The 24,592-nt window shown below is 35.7% G+C and overlaps 1 protein-coding gene across 1 annotated transcript in view; it reads right to left on the bottom strand.

The window, feature by feature from the left end:
• The window catches only part of TLL1 (tolloid like 1), a 185,106-nt gene that overhangs the window by 61,388 nt on the left and 99,126 nt on the right, over nucleotides 1-24,592 (bottom strand). Inside the window, exons 9-14 of the mRNA XM_015567762.1 lie at nucleotides 23,509-23,624; nucleotides 16,568-16,670; nucleotides 13,915-14,031; nucleotides 12,594-12,739; nucleotides 1,421-1,616; nucleotides 269-394 (exon numbers count right to left, since the gene is read on the bottom strand). Coding sequence (XP_015423248.1) covers nucleotides 269-394; nucleotides 1,421-1,616; nucleotides 12,594-12,739; nucleotides 13,915-14,031; nucleotides 16,568-16,670; nucleotides 23,509-23,624 — 804 coding nt within the window. The remainder of the gene's footprint in view (nucleotides 1-268; nucleotides 395-1,420; nucleotides 1,617-12,593; nucleotides 12,740-13,914; nucleotides 14,032-16,567; nucleotides 16,671-23,508; nucleotides 23,625-24,592) is intronic.

Below are 24,592 nucleotides of genomic sequence, written 5' to 3' on the forward strand. Positions count from 1 at the left end.
TAGATAGATAGATAGATGGATAGGTACATGGGTAGGCAGACAATTGGCCTGGTTAGTAACCAAAGGTGGAAACGACTGATTTTAAAATGAGAAGCCAGGCAGTTTCACATTAGCTGTGACTAAACATTGAGTGTTACTAGTTGAGGAAAGAAGTTATTAGAAAGGAAAGGAAGAGGGAGGTAGAAAGAAAGGAAATGAGACTTTAATGAAAGAAAGGAATTAGGTAGAGGGTTTCAGCAGGGAACGCCAAGTGCAAACCCAGTCATACCTTCACAGCTCCTTTTGTCAGGCCCCAGCTCATAGCCAGGCTCACACGCACACTGGTAACTGCCCAGGGTGTTCAGACATCGCTGCTCACAGCCTCCACGGTCAGGCTTGGCACACTCGTCTTCCTCTATAAAGACGGCATGAGTTAGAGAATGACGGGAGTATTTTGTTTTTATATACTAAGGTGTAAGATTTTTTGAAATTATGATATGCTTAATAGCTCTGAATGAAAATGAGCCAATTAATAGCTTCAACAAAGGAGCAGGAATAATTTGCAAGCCCTTAATAGATGAAAAACAAGAATTCATGTCACTGCATCCTAAGAACATGTAAGAACCAAGAGAAGTACTAGAAACCTAGAGCAGGGCCAACTGCAGAGCACCGTATCTCAGACACAGTATTATTATTTTTCAGAATGAAACAGAAAAACTTTCTGAAAAAAACACAGCTTCACCTGCTGATATCATAGTATAGTTTTCTAGATATCCTAAAAATGCTTTTAAAGAAATATGTCATGGTGAATATAAATTAAAAAGGAAAAACTCAGAAACTTACTGGATCTCTTTAAATGTAAAGCACTCAGTGTTTTTATATAGACATATTAATCCAAAAAATACAATAATTTCATATTTTTACACCAATATACTCTTTTACTTATATATGGAAACAAAAATGTACTATATGAAAATATATATTCTTCGTTAAAAAATAAAAAAGACATTTTAGGTATTCCACTAAGAGGCCATAAATGTTTTCCAATGTAGTAAAAGCCATTCTATAATGGGTGATTTGGAAATGCTGTCACCTAGAAATAAATTGATGAACTACAAGTCAGTATGAATTCTTTGTTGACTATACTGCAAATATTTTCTCCCAGTCTATAGATCCCTTTCTGAATTTTACTTTGTCTATTTCATTTTAAAATGGTAGAATATCCTAACAGAACTAATACCCTAATACCCTGTGTGACAATGTCCCAAATTCTAGTATTTTACCAATAACCATTGTCCTCAAAACCCATCAAAATCCCCTTCTGAACAGCGTATACTTCAACTTTCAATAAAACTTTACTCCAGTTGTCCCTACCTCAAAGCTAAATGTCACATTTATCCTGGACAAGGAAAATCTCACATTTCAAATTATTTTAAATTACCTTTAAAAAAATTGGCAGCAAACCCTGCCTTGTTCACAGTCCCATCAGAAACAAACTTCATCCACAAGGTGTTGGAGGTAGACCTGATATCTTCAGGTTTATCATAACCACAGAAACGCCCTATCAAAGGGCTATTCTCTTTGGTCCCATCTCGAACTTCTAGGTAGTCATAGGCACAGCTGTCATGTCTTTCAATCTTAGAGAGTAAAAGTATGTGAACATATGTCTCATTAATAGGTAAAACAATTTCTATGGTAAGATTATTATGTATTCCCAGTGCCATAACTCTGATATGGTCATATAACAGATTGCTATCTTGCAAGTGTGCATGGTGATTATCTACACTGCCCATGGATAAAAGACCCATATTATTCTGCTAAATGTGGAGAGATAAAAAACAAATCTACAGAACAATACATCTGTATGCATCTGGATCAACAAAAGTTAAACTGCCTTTTAAAAGAAAATTAAAATACAAGTGATAATTCTTTAGAAAATAGAACGGATAACATATCCATACTTATAACGGTCCTTAAATGTCTGGGCCAGATTATGCTACAAGAAGTGTAAAATTTTCTCAGGAATATAGCTTTAACAACTGCCCATTGTTAATCAAAGAAATGGTGATTTTATTCAAAGAAAGCTGCATTCAAATTCTATTGGCAAACATTACACTGTTTTAGGTTATAGATATATTTTTGAGAGAAAGTCTGATAATATGGATTACATTACTTCCCAGTCTATGGAATTCTTTACTGATAGTTAGCATAGTTACATGTAGAAAGACCACCATACTGTAGAGTCAGCACTGGCAAGGCCTTTCTCCAAGTACCTCGGCTGATGTAGATGAGCCCTTTAACCTCAGGACACTCCCCTCAACCCATATTAAGTGGCAGAAATCAATGTGTCTTCTTCAACAACTAAATGCAAATGGTAGGTCAGACTATTGGCCTATGAAACTTATGGAGAACTGTAAGTTCCTGGACTCATGTTTTTGCCTGGAACTACTTCTAAAAGCAACAGAGCCAAAATTTACAAATTATTTTAGAAGCTATGAGACAATTTCTAAATAAAATTCTTGCTTTTTATTTTATTTTATTTTTACAGAAAGGAGGCACTCATCCTGAAATCTTAATAGAATCAACTGCTTATTAGACATCTGAAGCTAGAGAACCATGAAAAGTATTCCATCTTGTGAACCACTGCCTGACATACGCTTTGCTGATATATAGAATTCGGTTGCAAAATACAGTCATTCATGGAACTACAACCAGAAGGCACAGAAATACTGCATAGTTGTTGGAAGAATCTGTTTCCTGAATTGTCAAACATTAATAGCAATAGTCTTCAAATTAAGTAGCATAAGGACAAAAGACAAAACATAGGTTTTTGAAGCACAGACTTGGTTAGAACTAAGAACTACATCTGCTGCTTCCTTTTCCCAATCACAGTAGGATTCCTTCATTCCTTCAACAGTCAGTGCCTATTCTCTGCCAGGCAGTCTTCCCACTGCTTGGAAGGCACCATTCGGCAGAATGACAGCGCCCCACCCTCATGGGACTTAGCTAATTCTGGTGGGTAGAGAGCAAAGGAACAATCAACAGGAAAATAATTAAATCATAAACTATTAGAAAGTAATACACTTTATGGAAAAATATAAAGTGGAACAATAGGTAAGAGAAGTTGGGGGTAGGAGGCGTGAAGGTTGCTCCATCAGGCTCATTAAATTTGATTAATAAATTCAGACTTTTCCCTAAAAATGTATTTTCTTTCTGTGTGAGATTATGGGAATGAATAGAAAATATTTACTATAAATAACACCTCATTTTTTAAACACGCTTTTTAAACTGTAGCTGTTTAAATGGAGAGATGGGGAGGGAGAGCTAGCCGTAACTAATTAAGGCACTAGTAACTTAATTAGTCACTGGAGATGACCAGGCCAATCTGATCAGCAATATATATGCTTTCTTCTCGTAGCCTTTAATATACTCCTTTCAAAATCAAAGTTCTCTATAAAGATGAGACCATTTCCAAATGGCCAAAGGCTATTCTTCAGTCAAGGGGACATATAAAATAACATCTAAAGCTCTCAAGGTGTAGGGCTTGATGGAAGAATACGCAACATCGAACTAGAGACAAAACTGCAGGGAAAATAACCCATGTTCTCAGCAAGCCATCCTACACTCACTTGCTTAAAGCAGCACAGAATGAACTGCCCCTGATGCATGAATCATATTGGAAGGGGGAAGGGGGAGCTAGAAGAGGAAAGGAAGAGAGACCACACAATGAAGGAAGAAGCTCCTTGTGGTAGGAAGTCAACTAACAGAAACAGAATTACAGTGCAGCATAAAAATTAAGAAGATTAATTTCAAGAGCTTTTTAATTACTATTTGAGGAGATTATTGCTTTTAAAAATTACAATATTACAATGCGAAAAACAAAATAGACACTATTGAAAATGAAACAAAAATTTATATTTCTTCAGTGATTGAAAAGAAATAAGATAATGGATATTTCCCTGTAAGTAAAACTCAGTCTATTTTTTAACAGATATGCAATAGATCATTTTAAATTTTAACTTAAAGTATAGTCACTGGCTACTTAATAAGTTTAAATAATTTATATGAAACACAAGGATAAATATTTCATGATCAATTGTAGGATTGATTCCACTAGTAGCTATTTATGAATTACGTATTACTTACATATTAAATATTATGCACCTGGTGTTATGGATAACACAATAGAAATATGCACTGTATTCTCACATAGCAAAGGCTACAGTTGTTGAATTACTTAGAAAGTAAAATGTGCCTCATACATATGAATTTATAATATTCAGAAATGCATAACTGGTTCACCAACCATCCTGGATAACTTATCAATGACCTCAATGACCTTTGTTTACATATTTTTCCAGCTTAACTGAATTAACCCTAAGTGGAATGCCAGCACAATGAATCTGTTATATTGGTGTTATTATAATTATACCTTTTCAACTACATCTCCACAGAAGTAATGGTGAGCACAAATGAAAGTTTCAGTTATTGTATTTATGTCACTTGCGTAGCATTTGCTCCAGCTATATCAATTATTTAAACAAACAATATACTGATTGGCTAGAAATAAATATGGTTGAAGCTAAAAAGTGAATAAGTGTATTGATATTATGCCGGTAACTTTAAGTTCCATGAGAAAAAGAATATCAAATTCAGTGATTTATAAAAACAGTAAAAAAAAAAAAAGGGGGGAGTTTCTTCTTGAGTTATAGCCTGGACACAGTTCACATATATGTGACCTGAATGCAATGCCATGCACAGCTGCACATATAATAAATGTTTGGATAATGATGATGTTAATTTATTACAGACTTTAAGGTAACCAAACCATATATGAATGTGGCCAAGTTTATCTCAATGTAAACAGACCTAACATGAATATAGAAAATACAATGAAAATGATAGTAAGCTTCTAATATATTTAGAGAACTGATATTTAGGAGATATTGGAAATAGACGCAAATACACAAAGAGGGAAAAACAAGTACACAGATTAGTGAGAAGGGATTAAGGTTACATTTCGTTACTCAATGGGGGCTCATGCCTTTACTAGCAGGTTAGAGAGGGAGCATGAAAAGGCCAAACAATTTCCAATTAGCAAGAACTAAAATCAATTACAGGTCATCTAACGTGGTCAGCCTCGCATTCTAAAACTGCCTGGCGGTGCAAAGCTTTGTGGTCAGCGCATGTGGGTGAGCGCGACACTGAAGGAGGGCCAGCCTGGAGGAAGGACTATGCCTCTGCACAGGACCCATGCATGCACTTTGCTTCCATTTTATAACCAAATTTCTAAAAATAAACACAACACTGCAAAAATATCTACTGCATTACCTAATTTGTAAAAATCTTGAAAAATTCCAAAGTTTCCAGATAATATTTCCAATAAAAGCTCTCCCATGTTCCCTGAAAAATTAAAAATAGAATTCCCATGTGATTCAGCAACCCCACTTCTAGGTATTTAACCCAAAAATTGAATGCAGTGTCTCAAGGAGATATTTGTCAATCCATGTTTACAGCAGTATCATTCACAACAGTCAAAAGGTGGAAGCAATCCAAATGTCTGTCAACAGATTAATGCATAAACAAAGGTGGTACATAAACACAATGGAATATTATTCAGCCTTATTAAGGGAGATGCCTAGGCAGCATGGCTCAATGGTTGAGTGTTGACCTATGAATCAGGAGGTCATGGCTGGATTTCAGGTCAGGGCATATGCCCGGGCTGTGAGCTTGATCCCCGGTGTGGGGCGTGCAGGAGGCAGCCAGTCGATGATTCTCTCTCATCATTAACGTTCCTATCTCTCTCTCTCCCTCTCTGAAATCAGTCTATATATCTATATCTATATCTATATTTCTATCATCTATCTATCTATCTATCTATCATCTATCTATCACAACATGGATGACCCATGAGGATATTAAACTAGTAAAATAAGCAGTCACAAAAAGGCAAATATTGTATGATTCCAATTACATGAAGTATCAGAGTAGAGTAGATAGTCATAGAGCGAGAAATAAGAAGAATGGTTGCCAAGAGCTGGGGTAGGGGAGAAAGGGAGGTTGTTGTTTATTGCGTGTAGAGTTTCAGTTTTGCAAGAGTTCTGGAGAGGGATGGTGGTGATGGTTGCACAACAATCTGAATGTACTTGACACTACTGAACTATACACTTAAAAAATGGTGAAAATTGTATATTTTATATTATGTATATTTGACCATAACAAAAAAACATAACCCTCTCCCGTGACTGTTAGTGTGTAGCTTAAAAATATAATTAATGCAATCAGCTCCTAAATGATTAAACTTTTATAGAAAATATCCTGTGAAATTATATACATTTGGGATAATGCTCAAGTAATTATTCTTTTTAAAATATATTTTATTGATATTTTAGAGAGGGAGGAAGGGAGAGGGATAAAGAGATGGAAGCATTGATGAGAGAGAAACATTGTTGATCAGCTGCCTCCTATGCCCTCCACTGGGGATTGAGCCCGCAATCCGGACATGTGCCCTGACCGGCATTTGAACTGGTGGTCTCATGGTTCTTGGCTGGATGATCAACCACTGAGGCACGTCAATGAGGCTCAAGTAATTATTCTTTGCTTTGGAAGAACATGTTAGTATATAACTAGCAAAATCAATGTTAGTCACTAAGCATTAGTCACTAAAAAAGTTAATTTCCACAATGGGAAAAATCCAGTAGAGCCTAATAAATAATCCTATCAACAAGAGGAATTTTGAATAAAAGAAGAAAAGCTTAATAATAGTTTATTATTTTTAAATTTACTATCATAGTTAATATTTTATTATTTAATGAAAATATTTTATTATTACTATTTAATTTTAATTAAAACATACAAATAATTACAGCTCAAAAAAGGAGGAGAAAAACAAATATTCTCAACATGTGAAAATCAAAAGTCTAGTTTATGTTCATTTTTATGTGACTCAAGTTTTAAATGCTGCCTACTTGATTTTTTTCCTTCATGACACAATTATTTTTAACTGCTCATAAATTTAGCAAATATTCAGTAAAAATCTGTTATGGCCAGAAAATATACACTTGATAGTGTGTAAAGAGTGGTGAATAAAACAGACACATCCCTGACTGACAGACATATATGTTAATTAAACAGTACAAATGTGTAAATGAAGAATGTTATAAAGGGAAAGAATTTAATGCTATGAGAGAATATCAATGCCTCTCTTTGTGACCAGGTCCTGGGCGCAAGAGTGCACAGGCCATGGAATTGGTGTCAATCACAGTGCTACCAGTTATGAATTGTGTGACCTTGGCCACGTTTATTCAAACAAACATGCTCATCTTTCAGAGTAGAATTATAGCCTTAGCCATCATTCTGAAGACCTACTTAATTCTCTTTAATAGTCATTAACCAACATGTATTCATTTTAAAAAATTTTATTTATTGATTTGAGAGAAAGGGGGGGGCAAAGGGATCAACTTGTTGTTCTGATTAGTTATGCATTCATTGGTTGATTCTTGTATGTGCCCTGACCGCGAGTGAACACGCAACCTTGGCATATTGGGATGATGCTCTAACAAACTGAACTACCCGGCTGGGGCCCCTAATATATATTCTTAGCTAAACATCCCAAAAATAGTATATCACAAGCATAAAAATCTTAAGTAATTTAAGACTTCCCTGTCTAGGCTTCTTAGTTCATTAACAAAGACTAGTCTAATTAAATTAAACTAATATAAAATATTTAAAAGAATCAAAGGATTACTTTTAGTTAGGCAATCCACAAAGTGCCAAGATAAAAATTTCTATAAGTAGTTTGGAATGTTGCAGCTTGCAGTAATGATGGGTAAGACTATTAAATATTAAACATCTATGGTTTCTATAAGGGAAGTACAACCAAATCAGTGTGTAGAAATGTGGACAAGTACCTCAAACTTAATCCCATTTAAATTAATGTATGTGGAGATTTCAAGGTAAACATAAGTCAGCTCTGAGTTTCTTTCATTTCTTTTCTGCTTTATTAACAGCTCTTGAAAGTCGTTACTATAAACATTTCCAGTCTTCCAGACTGTTTCTCTTCTGTATGTCTGCATACGGAAAGTGCTCAAGTAAGATAGCACTGTAGGGGCTTCTTTATGAATAACGCTGCTGCTGAATAGAAGCAGCAGGGTTATTCATAAGTGATTGTAGACATCATGATCTCCACGCATGCACAAGCTCACTTCAGTACTGGTCTTCAGACGCAACGCACCCGTAACTACTAGAGAAGAGAAAGCTTCACAAAGGGGATGATATAGAAGTATCAGGACTCTATAACCCCCAAACAGTGTCCTTTCCTACTGAAAAGCACCCAAGATTCATTAACCAAAGCACTTGTCCAGATTTTCTTTCTATATTTACCTTAAAGTCTAAATAGCATTAGGAGAGGTAAAGTTGTGACATAAATTCACAAAAAAAGTATAAGTAATGGACAGCTAGTAAATCCTTAATAGATTTCAACAGGATGGGGCACAAGTTTATCTTAAGGGCCCTTTTATCTGAAAGGGCAGAGAGCAACAAAGTTATGAAAATAGAAACAGTTTTTGAAAAATGGCAAAGACTGATATTAGGGAATAATAACTGGGGGGAACAACACAAAACACTGAAGATTGGTGAGGACTTTCTAAAAATTATACATTTTCAACATAAAATGTACAAGCCGTATATTGAAAATATATTATGCAAACAGAAATAAATTGATATAAAAAGGTAACTGACTAAATGAAATAAACCACCTAATAACCACTAGAACAAATTAAAAATATATATACAGTCAATTTTTGGTATTCATGGTTCAGTTCCATAGAGTCACTGAAAACACTGAATTAGTGGATACATTGCTCCTGCAGAAATACTCGTTAGGTTCCTGCAAACTTCTGGTAACAAAGTTTTTGTTAAGCAATCAATACCTAACCTTGTTTTCTGTGTGTTTCTGTTTAAAGGCACCTTAAAAATATCGTCAACTCATTAACACTGAACTCACGGCCAAAAGCACTATAACTTATACCTGAATGATGTTTGTCTAACACATTTTCTCCATAAGGCACATCAGAGCCGGGAATGTGCATGTCAGATGACTCAAATATTTTGCTGCTCTGTGTCTGTGCATGAATAGCCCAGAAGCATCGTGAATGCTACTGGAGGTTACAAATAAGTTTTAGTGAGTAGGTAAATGTGTGAATACAGAATCTGTGAGTAATGAAGATATACTGTACCTGAAAATTAATGCTGATTTAGGGCTCATTTGTGTGGTACTAGGTTAATAGCATAAGTTCAGTTCCCTAATCTAAAAATATTTAGATGGTATATTAGGACATCTCTAAATCCCTTTTCACTTCTGAATTTCACAGAACCCTGGATCTCTAGTTAAATTCAGCTACACTGCACACTAGGTCCTCTATAAACCAAACCTATCCAGGCATATTTCCTTTTTTATGAAAACTTATGTACCTCTGATAAAGGATATGTTAATTTCCACCTACCAATCATCATGTGCTCCCATCCCCACATATACTTCATCTATCCATCCCTCCTTATTATCAAATATTAATCATGCACCGATGCTGGAGATATAGTGATCAATAAGACATGTAAGATTCCTACCCTCTGATGATCATATCTAGTGAGAGACAAACAATAACCATGTAAGCAAATCCATAGCAAATTCCAAAAGATGTAAGTGCAATGAACTGAAGTAAACCAGAATAATGGTTTGTAGGCAATTGTAGGTAAGATAATATTTTAAATTGAGTTACCAGGCAAGGACTTTTTAAGGAGGTGATGATTAAGAAGTAATACTTTTAACAATAAAGATAAATTAAAAATAAATAGATTAAACTTCATTCTAAAAAAAAGAAAAAATCTGAATTAGGTAAGAGATGAGGGAAAAATGCAAAGATCTAGAAGTTGAAGAACATCAATGGCAAATGCTGTGACATGGGAGTAAACTTGGCATTTTTGAGGAAAGGAAGGAAGGCCCAGAGGGGCACACCTTGACCCATGATAATTAAATCTGTGTTTTATTTTAGGTATAATGCAAAAACCCTGAAAGAATTTAAGCAGAGTAGTGTTATGATCTATCTGACATTATAAAAGTATCACTTTGACTGTGTGGAGAACAGGATATGTAGAACCAGGATAGAGCTGTGAAAAGGGGCAGTGTTGGGACCAGACTGATGGCCAGAAAGTAGGTCATATATGGAACATGTTTTGAAGAAAAAAATAAATGAAATATGCTGATAGACTGGCCCCGGGGTTAAAGAGAAAAAGTAGAATTAAGGATATTCTTTTTTAAAAAAAATGTATTTTATTGATTTTTTACAGAGAGGAGCGGAAAGGGATAGAGAGTTAGAAACATCCATGAGAGAGAAACATTGATCAGCTACCTCCTGCACACCTCCTACTGGGGATGTGCCTGCAACCAAGGTACATGCCCTTGACCGGAATCGAACCTGGGACCCTTCAGTCCACAGGCCAATGCTCTATCTACTGAGCCAAACCAGTTAGGGCAAATTAAGGATATTCTTTGAGTAAATAGAGATACACTGAAATAGTAAATACTAAAATGAGGAAGTCCGAAGGAAAGTGGCTTAGTAAGACAACACAATCAAAGGCTTGGTTCTAGTCATTTAAAGATGAGAGGCTTATTATACATTCAATATGCCTAGTATATAAATGAAGGAGGAAAAAAAAGACATAAGAAAATGAACCAGCCCAGCTGGCATTGAACAGTGGTTGAGCATTAACCTATGAACCAGGAGGTCACAGTTTGATTCCTGGTCAGGGCACATGCCCAGGTTACGGGTTCCATGACCAGTGTGGGACAGGCAAGAGGCAGCCGATCAATGATTCTCTCTCATCATTAAGGTTTCTGTCTCTCTCTCCCTCTCCCTTCCTCTCTGAAATCAATAAAAATATATTAAAAATAAAGAAAATAAGTCAAAATTAAAAAAGAACAGAAACTAGAGATAATAAATAAATGTAGTGTGAGCCAAACTATGACATAATTTTTTTCAATCCTAAAGCTTAGTAATAATTTATTCATTCACTCAATCAACAAGTATTTATTGTAACTACTCTGTGTTAGGCATGGTTCTAAGTGCTTGAGATGTAAATCTTTCCTACTTGTCCTTTGTACTATCCTAGTTTTTGGAGACATGGAATAAATGCATTTTCTGACATCACTTTTGTAATAAAATTCCATAAATCATTGGATTATATATTGAAAGACAGCCCATTGCTTAATTTTTGCAATATCACAACATATAAGTAAGGAGGTTATGAGGTAGATAATTTTTCAGTGAGCCAGTTGTTTTGTTTTCTAAATAGCAGGCAAATCCTACCCAATTTTAGTTTTCTGTTAACAATAAAATGTTCTAATTTGAATAATAAATTTGTAATCGTATTGTTCTATTAAAATAATAAAATGCAAATGTGAATCAAATGATCTCAGAACCAAGGTTTCCAAACATGCAAAAATGGTTGAAAGCATAAACATCATGACCACAGCAAGAAAAGATAACTTTTTCATGATAAAAAATTGTATGCCTTGGGAAATTAAATGGTTCATGCAAAGTGGTAGAGATGAGTCTCAAAAAATATATTACACAGCTTGCAGGCGGGGTGCAATGTTCTCTGGGTTTCTGAGTAAGTAATGCCTGGATTCCCCTGGGGCCCCTGCTGTGGGGACAGGGACACCACCACGGGTCACTGCACTCAGCACACCCAGGCAGCCTACGGGGTTCCCTACTGCCTTAAACTTGCTTGGACAGTGGATCAGTGTTCTAATCCGTGAAGTAATGATCTCCAGTTGTGGCATCTGGTACCCCCTGCCTGGACCTACCACCATATCTCATCATTCCTTCCCTTTTCACTTCGGCTCTCCATTTCTAGACTGATTGTAGCCTTAAACATACTCTGAAATTCCTGATAACTTCCCTATCGCTTGGCTTCTAATCCCTCAGTTCCTTTGACCTCACAAAAAATGACTCATTAAGCAGTTTGGTAATTTGGGGCCCAGACTTTGCTCCAGAATTCTGACTGGCCTTTAGTTTCATCTGCATCATCTAACACCGTGATGCTGGTGCCGACCTCCTCCCCCATAAATATTTTTCATGAAGGCAGAAGCTCCTAAGAACACTTAAACCCCTCTTTTTGATATAAACACTTTTCTGTGTCATGGCAAAAATGGATTTCCTCCCAAACAACAACAAAAAAGACAGTCTACCTTTTAACCTCTTAGTTTAGAAGAGAAATAAAAGTTCTATTATTTAATGGGCCTTTAAGACAGTTTTGTGAAACAAGCCCGTGCATTTGTCAGAAGAAACTATTGTCAGTACTTCAAACATTCTGATTCAAATAGCACAGATAATGTAAACGCACTTTAATCTCCTTGCAAATGTCTGCAACAAGAGAGAGGATGGGAGGAAAAAAACACATTGGCTCTTGATGTTACATTTTATAGGCAATCCTTTGCTTCTTGGCTGATTAAAACGCTGATTCTCTGGTTCTTTGCTTATTTAATGAGGATCCCCTTAAATGCCACTGTCATTTATAGAGGGTACACTCCAAGAAGGTTGCCTAAACGACTTTACCTCAAAGGCCTGAAAGGTCAGCCCGACATAGTAGCCTTCTGACACCATTATTTTCCACACACATTCTTTCATCGGTCTGTAATCATCGGGATAATTAGGAGACTGAATCTGTCCTTCATTTTTACGGATCTCACCTCCACAGATTGCTGGGGAAAGCAAAAATAAATAAGTAAATCTAGACATGACATTTCATTTTCTTCTAAAAATAACATTTTAGCTCAGTGCCTGTAGCTGAGTAATTCCATAAAGACCAGGTTATAAAAATCAAAGTTGGCCGGTTATACTGTTGTAAAAATTTAGATGGTTTAAAAAAAAGCCCCCCAAATTCTAGCCACTTAACTATAAATATTAGATAGTAGTCAGCACAGGCATATGTGCTTTTTTAATCACCACACTTTTACTCAAAATAAAAAGCATATTTTTAACACTTAAAAGCTTGAGAGATTTTACAAGTTTCGTGTGAGTCTGCTCTGTGATTCCCTGAGCTGCCGCTTTCGAGTTTTGACCTCAGGTACAAGAGCTGATCAGGAGAGAAGCTGCACGGAACTCTGGTCCCTGGCAGCGGACTAGCGTCATGTGCTCAACATCTGTGGCTCCGTCCAAATAATCCTTTTCACTGCCATGCAGTTAATCTTTGGAACAAAATACCTCCGTTTACTTAAAAGTCTAAGGGAAGCAGAAGTCTGCTGTCTTCTGAATTTCCTAAACTCCTGTCCGAGCAGAGGCAGGAGCACGAAGGGCCTTCTCCACCCACAACCAGGCAGGAGCAGAGCAAGGCAGGAGCACAGTGCCAGTGTATGTCTCAGAGGCTAGAGCAAAGCACCCCGCAGATTCTTCCCTGAATGCGGACCCTCTCCTTTAGACAAAGCGTGCTCCAGATGTGCACAATTACTTTCTGTGCAGTTTCCTCTAGCAGAGCATTTCAGTAGTACAGGCACCAAATAGACACAAATTCAATACGAAGGAAAAGGGTAAGTTCTTCACAATATTCTAAAATCATCATGAAAAAAAAAACCATTTGCCGTTTAAGAACTCTTGTGTCCTTTTTTCCCCCAGTACACATCCCTGAGTACATTTATATGTTACTACATCAATGGTACTAAAAATGCAATTTACATTCACCAAGTATTTTTATTAAAAATCATCCTTGTGAATATTATAACACAAAGTTTCAAAAACTTATAATTAAAATACAGCCACAATATCACTGTACTGAGTTTGTATTTTTTTTTGTTTTTATTCTTGTATGTTTTTGAGAGAAAGCATATTTCTATTAAGAGCTCCTTAGAGGAAGTAACCTGTAAAACTCAATGGGACTTGCCTTCATAGAGAGCTGCAAAGCCTTTTCCTACCCAATTACTGCTGCTCCGAAACTCAATCCACATTCTGCTGTCTGTAGAGGTAAGAACTTCAGGCAATTTGTCCCCACAGAATCTGCCTAAAAGAAATAAAACAATAAAGAGAGACTCCTAAATATGACTCTGTATTCTAATTGCCTTCCACAGTAACTATATATATATATATATACGAGGATGTGGAGAAAAGGGAACCCTCCTACACTGCTGGTGGGAATGCAGACTGGTGCAGCCACTATGGATGACCTGATTTGGTTCCTATCTCTATCCTTAGTAACTAGAACATAACCACACCTTAATATTTACTTATTAGTGGTGGATAAATAAACCAATCCCTTTGTGTCTATTTATAAAATATTAGAACATATCTTCAGATTAACCAACTGTCAGTATCTTTATTCTGTAGAAGGAAGAAAGAGCTAGCTCAAAAGACATACTTGTAAAAAGTCATGTGGGGACATCAAGGTGGGGAATATTATTCTATAAAGAAAAGAAAAGAAGTACAAATGATGCTGAGAAGCCCGTTTAAATTGTCAGTCTGGTCATTCGTAGGGGAGTCACTTGGTTAAAGCCATGCCTCAGCTCAAAGTGGAGTTCCTTGTCTAGCCAGGTTCAGTGATGACTCATCTGAGGGGCTGACAAGCTGCTCCGAGGATCTCATGCTATTGCATACACTCCATCTCATCTATAAGACTACAATCTGCAGTGTTAGCAGGCAGAATGGCAAGTAGTATCAGAAAAATGGAATATAAGTTCTAACATTTTTATAACTGTGTATCCATTGGCAAGAACAATACCAAAGAATATAATAAATCCTGTCATGTCTGCTTTCTTCCCTCAACCCTCCACAAATACTCATTACCTACTGTATGTCTGCCACTGTGCGGTAAAATTCAATGAGATAACAAAATGGTAAAATATGACAATGCACATGAAACTATTCTACAAACAATACATTGTCATCCATTTTTGCATGCCCCTGGCAATGATGTTGTACATGGTTTTAGTACATTTAAAACAGCAGTCAACATGAAACAAATTCATAGTAACAGCGAACAGGTGCGGGACTGTCTTCCTAACTGGCAAAGCACATGGCGGGCATGTAAAAGAGTGCAATGTTTCTTCAACTGTAATGTGCCTATGAATCGCCAGGGTGTCTGTGAAATACAGTCTCTAATTCAGGAGGGATGGCGTGGACATAAATTTCTACATTTTTAACAACCTTCCAAGTGATTCTGATGTGCCGGTCTGGTGACTACTAGGAGGGACAAGGTTTCGGGGAAATAGTGGGGAGAACTTTCCACATGGAAACTCGGATCCGACCAGGGCAGTGTGGCCCCTCAGACACCACACACTGCTGATGGTGCGCTTGATGTTTTAATTTGCATTTGATTCTCCAATATGAGTTCAATGAAATGTTTTCTTTGGGACGCACATACATGTGTCACAAATTGCTTCGTCTAGGCCAGTGATGGCGAACCTTTTGAGCTCGGCGTGTCAGGATTTTGAAAAACCCTAACTTAATTCTGGTGCCAAGTAACATATAGAAATTTTTTGATATTTGAAACCATAGTAAAACAAAGATGTATATTTTTGATATTTATTTTATATATTTAAATGCCATTTAACAAAGGAAAATCAACCAAAAAAATGAGTTCGCGTGTCACCTCTGACACACGTGTCATAGGTTCGCCGTCACTGATCTAGGCTAAGAAACCAAATGTTCAAGACAATGTTTTCCTCAACCTTAATTCGTTCGAATCTTTATGTCTGCTCACTTTTTAAACATTTCTACAGGGTTCTCTCTTGGACTTCCTAAGGCTGCTGTCACTTTTAATATAAGTGTCCATGCAATATGTTTTAGGTGGTAAGAAAAAAGATCTGTATGGTACATAAATGCAACTGAGCAAAGCTACCTCTAAGAATAAAGGTAAAGTCACAATCCAAAAAATCAATAGATGCTGCCATGCCAACAGCTCTCACCTTTATGTAAAGCAGGGCAACAGGAAAATGCCTCATGCAAGTTAATGGTGTGGTCTGTGGTTTCACGTTGGCAGCAGACTTCCCTAAGCATCAGATCTGAGCTATGATTTATGACACAAACTACAGATGTCTCTTCCCAGCCACAATAAACTCTCTGAGAAGAAAACTGTGTCGTTTACAGTACCAGCTAATGTGCTTGGCATAGGAAACCAGCTACTAACTACTATACCTAACAGCTCACATTCTGCTGCCTGAGCAAACACACACACACACACACACACACACACACACACACACACAATTTACCTGATTTTCTCATTAAAACTATGGCTTTAAAATTAAAACTACAGAAACACTGTGATTAGTAGTCACTGTAAGCATAATAGATGTGAACGCTACTTTAAGTCATTATTCTAAATCAGATCTGAGTACTACCTCATATTTGAAGCTGGTTTAAATCAATTTACTTATTTATCTATTTGTCGTGAGTAGTTTTTTGTGGTTTAAAAAAGAATAATAAAATTAATATGTTGGTCACATACAATTTTAACTCTAAGATGACTCTTGAAAAAATCAATAGTCTTCAGGCAGGACAGACTATATGCATGGCCACAGAGAAGGTAATTGATCTCTTACCAAGGAGAGCCGATTTCCTCCAGTACCCATCTCTTACTTCAATGTAGTCATACCAGCACAAACTACTTTTGTATAAGTCCATCGTGGTAAAATTTAAAACGATCTGCAAAACAAAGCGAAACAGCACCGAGTTAAAATGATTGTAAATGCACATGGTGATTTGATTCTTGGAGATTAGGAGGCCAGGGCTACTGTGAAAACATGCTAATTTTTTTCTACATTAGTATTCTCTTATTTTTCTTTACAAATACCACACACAGACACACACACACACACACACACACACAAAACACACCACCCTGATTTTCTCATTCTCATTCTGTTTAACAATATAAAAGCACAAACATTTTAGCAACTAAAGCACAGATTCTATAAATTTGACCAACTGTGAAACAAACAGAAACCTTTATTCATATAGTTTATTTTGAATTTTCTAAGATAAACATGACTTAAACCATGAAAATTCTGATTTTGCCATAAATGTCTTCTTTTTAATAATTTATGTCAAAGGCGTCCAGACATATATAATCATGTTAAAAATAACCACCATGTGCCATATTCCAAGAACATAATATTATTGTGTATGTTGAAATGTTCAAGAGCAGCTCTAGAATTTGAATTTGTCCATGTACGTATAATCAAAGGCAGATGTCATCATGCTTCTCTAGATCCAAGAATATATATATATATATTCAAAGGCCTTTCAAGTTAGATATTGCACACGATTCTTCATTCTGCACTTTGTTCTGAAATGCTGCTGCTTTTGTGAAGATAATTCAAGAACAGCTCTCGGCAAGACAGTTTCCTTACGGCTTTATAAAAAGACTTTACTTTTCAAATATGTAACTCTTTTTATTACTTCATTACATCCAAGGAAGAGTCAAACTAATGAGGAACTCACCTACCTGATGAAAATAGTACATGTGGAACATATTTTTTTTATATTCTAAAACTCATTCTGGCCCAGCCAGCATGGCCCAGTGGTTGAGCGTTGACCTATGGACCAGGAAGTCATGGTTTGATTCCTGGTTTGGTCAGGGCACATGCCTGGGTTGCAGGCTCAATCCCCAGTATGGGGCATGTAGGAGGAGGCCGATCAATGATTCTCATTCATCATTGATGTTTCTATCTCTCTCCCTCTCCCCTCCTTGATAAAATCAATAAAAATATATTTTAAAAAACACACAACTCATTCTAACCCTTTTCTGCTTAAAATAGCTAAGATAATTAAGGCATTTGATTAACCTGTTCTTTATTCCCGAAAATGAAAAAGGCTTTGGCTATAAGCAACAAATATAAGTATTTGAAATGCCTCCAATATAAAACTATAGTTTGTAACAATACACAAAGAATCTTTTTGTGATGATATAAAAATCTAGATGTAAGAGAACTCTCAAGGAATGACAAAAAAAAAGAAAGAAAAAGATATATCAATCAATCCTGAATCCATATTCAAGAAATTACTACCATTGTTGTGTTAGAAAACATGTACTTCTCTCCTTTCTTGATATTTAACAGAAAGTTAAGTACTAATTAAGACAAACCAATCCTTAACTAGCTCACTTTTTCCAAGAATGAAGATACAGAATAACAATAAATATTTTTCATGGCACCTTATATCTCAGCATCACAATGATCACCCATAATATTGTACAGCAAAGTTGGTTATACTTCCATATGTAAATAATTATTTTACGGAGATTGAAACTTAGAATTTATCAAACTATAATGAAAGTCAATTGTACCTAATAATGGCATTAACATGTCACCATTAAATTGAATGTATTTAAATTTCTTTAAATGTACTTTCTAGATTACAATGAGATGAAATCTAGGGATGTAAAAATAGAGACACACTTTAAAAAATGTAATACAGTAGATGTGGCATAATTCAGTTTTAAGAAAATGATTCATTTATTTTTATCTACTTTATTCATCGTTTTTCTTTTATCTTTGCTTTTCTTCTGCTGCATCTAATTTTATCATTCCAAATACCTTCAAAAATGCTTACAAAAATGTCCAAAATAGCCAAGGATAAAGGACTTAATCATTTCCTTTCTTTGTAAATAATCCTCAACAGTTGATTATAAAATGCATTATTTCTGAATTTTTTTTTTTTGAAGATCCCAAAATGTTTCTCCTCTATCTCTGAATACCAATACAACATTAAGTCATTCTTAGGACATAATTGGGAAATAATTTCTGGTTTTTCTCAGAGAATACTACCAGTGTTAAGTTTCATTTGCATTTGTATTTCCCTTATGGCAATCACAAGGGATTTAAGTCTGCATAGAACATATAAGAATTCATTTATTACAGCAGAGTTGGCACAGCTAGAATACAGACATAAACAGTAGTAGGCCCCAAGGCTTATTTTGTGCCTTTCCTCTTGGGTTAAAGGGGAGTTTTATACTAGTGTAAGAATAATTCAACTTCCTCCTCAATGAGGTAAAAAAAGATGAGCTAAATTGGAAGTTATGTATATCATCAAACTTTATTCAGAATTAAAACAATGTGTTTGGATTGCTAACAAATAGTTAATATTTGAAGTCTGGAACACACACACACATTTGGAAGGAGAATAACTCTAAACAGAAAAGTTTCCTATCTTGTTTTTAAACTTCTATTTTAAACACCAAGCACCATAGAGAAACAAAACTGGCCTACTTTAATATAAAACACAGAGCCCTTTCAAGCAGAAAATGTAATAAAGATAGATTTTCTAAAAATCAAATCGGAGGGCTCTGATGTAGAAGTAAAATGCTGGCCCATTCCTAAGGCTGCTAGCAGAATCCATACATGAATTACAAACCATAAGCACTGGAAAATACTTGATTGTTTTACATTATACTGTTTTATGCAAATATATTGCATCTTTTTCCAAAGAATGGCAAAATAAAAACTACTGAGCACAATTATATAGATGTTTTATTTCTTATGATAAGTATTACCATTTATCGATGTACCTATAGTTCCCTTGGAACAGGTGATTGAGGGAGATATAAGGAACAATTTTAAGATTTCCCGTTTATCAGTCAAGAGTCTTATTTGTTATTCTGTGAAGTTAAATTGATACAATTGTGGTGGAGTTTGCTTATTAAACTTTGCTGTCCAATGATGCAAAGAAAGTGAAGAATATTGAAGAAAGACGGATCAATAGTCTAGGGACCAGATGTTTGTAAGTCTTCAGAGGAAGATTAATCAATGAACTTTTGTCAGAATGATGAAGATGTTATTGGTTACCTAAACTAATTACATGAGCACCATAGAAAGATCAACTAGAACATTTATACCTTATTGTGCTGAGGATGGGGAAGATGTTACAAATCTTGTCAATTATACTGATAGCGTGAAGTGGTTTTTTGGAAAGAGATATTAGAATCAAAAGCAGTAAATTAAACAGATTTCTGGCCTTTATCCAGAAGCAGCTTAGGAAAGGCTTATAAACTCTCTAGGGAAACTACAGTTTTCTTCTCAGAAATAAGAGTAGGAGCAGAACAGGGATCAGTAAACTATGCCGGATGCACCAAATCCAGCCCTCAGCCAGTTTTTATAAAGAAAGTTTTGTTGGAAACATCACTTTACATAATTTCTAGGACTAAAAAATAGAACTGAGTGTTTGAAACAGACTGTATAGCCTGCAAAGCTAAAAATATTTACTGTATATCCTTTCAAAAAAATGTGCCAACTCCTGGAATAATTGATCATTACATTTTTGTTCAGCTTTGAACTGTATCATGCTAAAGGGAAAAGTCTGCATCTTTTCCTACAACTAGAAGCCATCTGTGATTGGGAGTCAGAAAGCCAGGATTAAACTTCTAGCTTCTCAGTTTGTTCGTTTACTTAAAATTTCTGAGTTTGAATGAATTTTTTCACTGTAACATGGAGGTCATCGTATCAAGCTGATCTCAGCACAATTAAATCCGAAGGATTTACTTGGATAATGTGTAGAAAACACTAATAATCCGAAGTATTGTTAATATTCTATATTATTATTATTTCCATGATACATATTCAGGCATCTCTCACAATATAAATGTTACAATAGTTATGAAATAAAGACATAATCCAATTTACTTAATCTAACTATACTGGGAAACACAAAAATATAGGCTCGATTTTATTGTTGTCAATCCTCACCAAGGATATATTTTCCATTGATTTTTTTTTTTAAAAAAGGAAGAATGGAAGGGAGGGAGGGAGAGAAGGAGGGGGAGAGAGAGTGAGAGAGAAACATGGATGTGAGAGAAACATATCAATTGGTTGCCTCCCGCAATCACTCCGACTGGGGCTGGGGATTGAGCCTGCAACTGAGGTATGTGCCCTTGACCAGAATCAAACCCTAGACTCTTCACTCTGTAGGCGGACACTCCACCCACTGAGCTTAATCGGCTACTAGGGCAATATAGGCTCAACTTTAAATTTTCTCAGGAAAATCAACATGTCAAAGTAAAGGACTTTTTACTTTAAAATACAAAGGATGGACAAGGAAGCTTGTGGCCCTGGTCCAAGGCCCTGCCTTACAACAGACAAGCTGTCTGACTCAGATAGATCTCTAATTCCATCAGGGATTAACCACATGACAGGTGAGAAACAGGACTTAAATTATACCATGAAAATAATTTTTCTGCTTAAACATATGTGATATCTGGATTTTAAAATTTTGATTTATCATCACCAACTACTCACAGGGTCTTTTAAAAATGTAATAGATTTTATTATTTCTGAAGTCATATATATACATTACATAATTTAGTAGAGGTTTCATTCAGTGATTATATAATTTGCTGCAAACAGTTTGCAGATATCCCATTTGGTACAAGTTAATTTTGTGTTATATTTTGTTATGTTTAATATATATGTTTTATTATTGCTGACACTATTACAGATAACCCCCATTTCCCCCACACTTGCCCACCGCCACCCAGCCTCTGCCCCATCCCCCCACCCGACCTTCACCACACTGTTTGTGTCCATGGGCTATGCATGTTCTACCTCCCTTTCCTTAATTCCCACTCCAACTTTATATCCAATCAGTTGCAACTTCTCTAGATGATACTCTGCAATGCTGCTAAAAATGTCCTCCTCCTTCCTTTTTCAGTTAGTGCTCTCCATGTTTCTCTGAATTAACTGCACTAACTCCAAGATCTGAGCTCTCTTATCTCTGCAAATCCATAAGTGGTATCGTGCTTTCGTCAACTATTTTTCAGAGCTTGCCTAGGATATCACTAGGTCTTGTCCTTGATATATGTGCATAAGACTCCTGATAGCAAAGATTTCTTTCACACACCAGAAGACACATTTTAATGGAATCAACAATTTGTCTATACAGCAATTGCTAGATTTAAGCTGTGCCTTTGCCAATATAAACGTTATATTGTAAATTGACCCCATATGTGTAAACTGTTAGATGAGTGGTTAACAAGACTTTTTTTTCAAAATTAAAGTAGTCAAATGATAGCTTTTAAATGGGTTACATAGGAAAAGAAAAAAAAATGCTAACTGTATTCAATATGTAAGAAGTCTATCCTTGTTAAAAGATCAATCAGTTCTGAGGGATGGAAGAATCGATATTGCATGCTTTTATCAGCTCAACACAGCTACATTCTCAGCTGCACATCCTGGACTGTTACCAGCATGTTCTGTGCAACATCAAAAACAGCCTCAGATTGGACAAACTCTGTCTTTACCTTGGCAGGCTTACTCCTACAAAGACACACACATGCACTGACAATCTCTCTTTTTAGTGTGATAAAATATACATAACATAAAATTTACCATTTTAACCATTTCAAGTGTACAGTTCTGTAGCATTAAGCACAGTCACACTATTGTACAACAATACTTTTATTTTTTAAATGATATATTACCACCCTAGTTAGTATTGTACAGTGTTGGCCCAAGCACCAAAGGGTTGTGGGTTCAATTCCCAGTCAAGGGCACATACCTGAGTTCGATTCCCAGCCCTGGTCAGGGTGCGTGCAGGTGGCAACCAATCAATGTGTCTCTCTCATATTGATTTTTTTCTCTCTCCCTCCCTCCCTGCTTCTCTTCCATTCTCTCTAAAAATCAAAGGGCAAAATATCCTCTGGTGAGGATTAACTAACAAATAAACAAATAAAAAATAAATGAATAAATTATGTTTTTCTTGCATAAAATAAAATATGCTTATCATAGAAAATAAAAGAAGAAATGAGCCCTTGCTGGTTTGGCTCAGTGGATAGAGTGTCGGCCTACGGGTCCTGAGTTCGATTCTGGTCAAGGTCACATGCCTGATTGTAGGCTTGATCCCCAGTAGGGGATGTACAGGAGGCAGCCAACCCATGATTTCCTCTCATCATTGATGTTTCTATCTCTCTCCTTTCCTCTCTGAAATCAATAAAAATATTTCTTTTAAAAAAAAGAAAAAGAAATGAAACCTATATAAATCCAACAAGGATAAAGAAGCATTGTTTTATTATATATTCTTCCATAATTTTGTCTCTAACATATGTACTTTAAAAATTAGATATTTTCATGCCTCTGACTTTTAACCTACTGATTAAATTTTCCAATATATTGAAAAATTGTCCTCTAGTTCCAGGAAACACACAATCTTATAAAAAAAAGAATGTAACAAGGGTGCTGTGATGTTTCTAGATAATAACTCATGTGATCATCTTCAGGAAGATAAATTTAATGACATTCTGTATCATGTTTTATTCCTTTTTAATGAGCATGATTTGATAAAGAAATTATCAATAGGTCTTTTACATTGGCCATTCTGTATATTTTGGTAAAATAGAATGTTTAATCTTTTAAAATCCATTATAAATTTTTGAACTATTTAGTCTTTTATTTGATTAATTAAACAAGAATAAAAAATAAAGCAAATTAAATTTGAAAAATAAACCTCTGCACTTATATGAGAGTAAAAGAGAACTCTTGATATTATAAACTACCTTCTCCCCTGGGGTCACAGAAACTCTCCAGATGCAGTGTGTGTAAGAAGGGTAGCCGTTGGGAAATCCTGGAGAGGAAAGGTTGCCGTTGGACTCTTGTAGGGTTTCTCCACATGCTGAAATAAAAATAAAATACATATATTTGTTTTTTTTAAAAGATAACATCTATTATTTCCTAAAAAGTATAAGATCACTTTTAATTTTAATGAAAGGTATGGGCATCATAATTAAAATCTTGAGTCTTTTAGTGTTAGACAAGAGTATGTATTTGTATTTTATAAAAGACTTTCCCTTTCTAAATAATTTATTTTTTATGTCTCTCATAAGAATTTCACTATACCTAATGGGATCACTAGGGTTAACCGAATCACGAGAACCGGAGATAAATAACTGGCCTGTATAAAGTACTTCCTCATGGAAACCTCTGCCATCCCTTCCCAAGGAGCCAGTAGCCAACTTGTAAATGGCCCATATTTTGATTCAGGTCAGTCGCTACCTTGTTGATGTGGCTCTGAGACCACATGAAACATTCCATCAACATATTCAATGTAAATTGAGGCTAAGTTCAGTTTACATTGAATTATTCCATGTGAAAGTTGAAAAAAATCTTAACTAATAAGTAATCCATAAAAGTGGTACCAAAATGTAATCACAATCAAAGTTTTTCTCAAAATAAGCCCCCCAAAACCGAAAGATTAAAAAACATCATGGACACCCTGGCCAGTTTGTCTCAGTGGGTAGAGCGTCGGCCTGTGAACCGAGGGGTCCTGGGTTCAATTCCAGTTGGGGGGGCACATGCCTGGGTTGCGGGCTCGGTCTAATGTGCAGGAGTCAGCCAATGATTCTCTCTCATCATTGATGTTTCTATCTCTCCCTTCCTCTCTGAAATCAGTGAAAATAAATTTTAAAAAATCACGGAAGATCAAATTTTCCAACAGGATGTAGATGTTTATTTACTCTCTCTTTTCTGTTGATCATAAGTACAAATTGCTGGAAAAGCAATTACATTTTTCTCTTACTAAGCCTGTCTAATTTCTTGGAAGTAATTACTAGTCATCTGAAATAGCAAATTATCAGCTCCACA

Source organism: Myotis davidii, unplaced genomic scaffold (genome assembly GCF_000327345.1).
Source record: "Myotis davidii unplaced genomic scaffold, ASM32734v1 scaffold1324, whole genome shotgun sequence".
In the NCBI taxonomy this organism is placed as follows: domain Eukaryota; kingdom Metazoa; phylum Chordata; class Mammalia; order Chiroptera; family Vespertilionidae; genus Myotis; species Myotis davidii.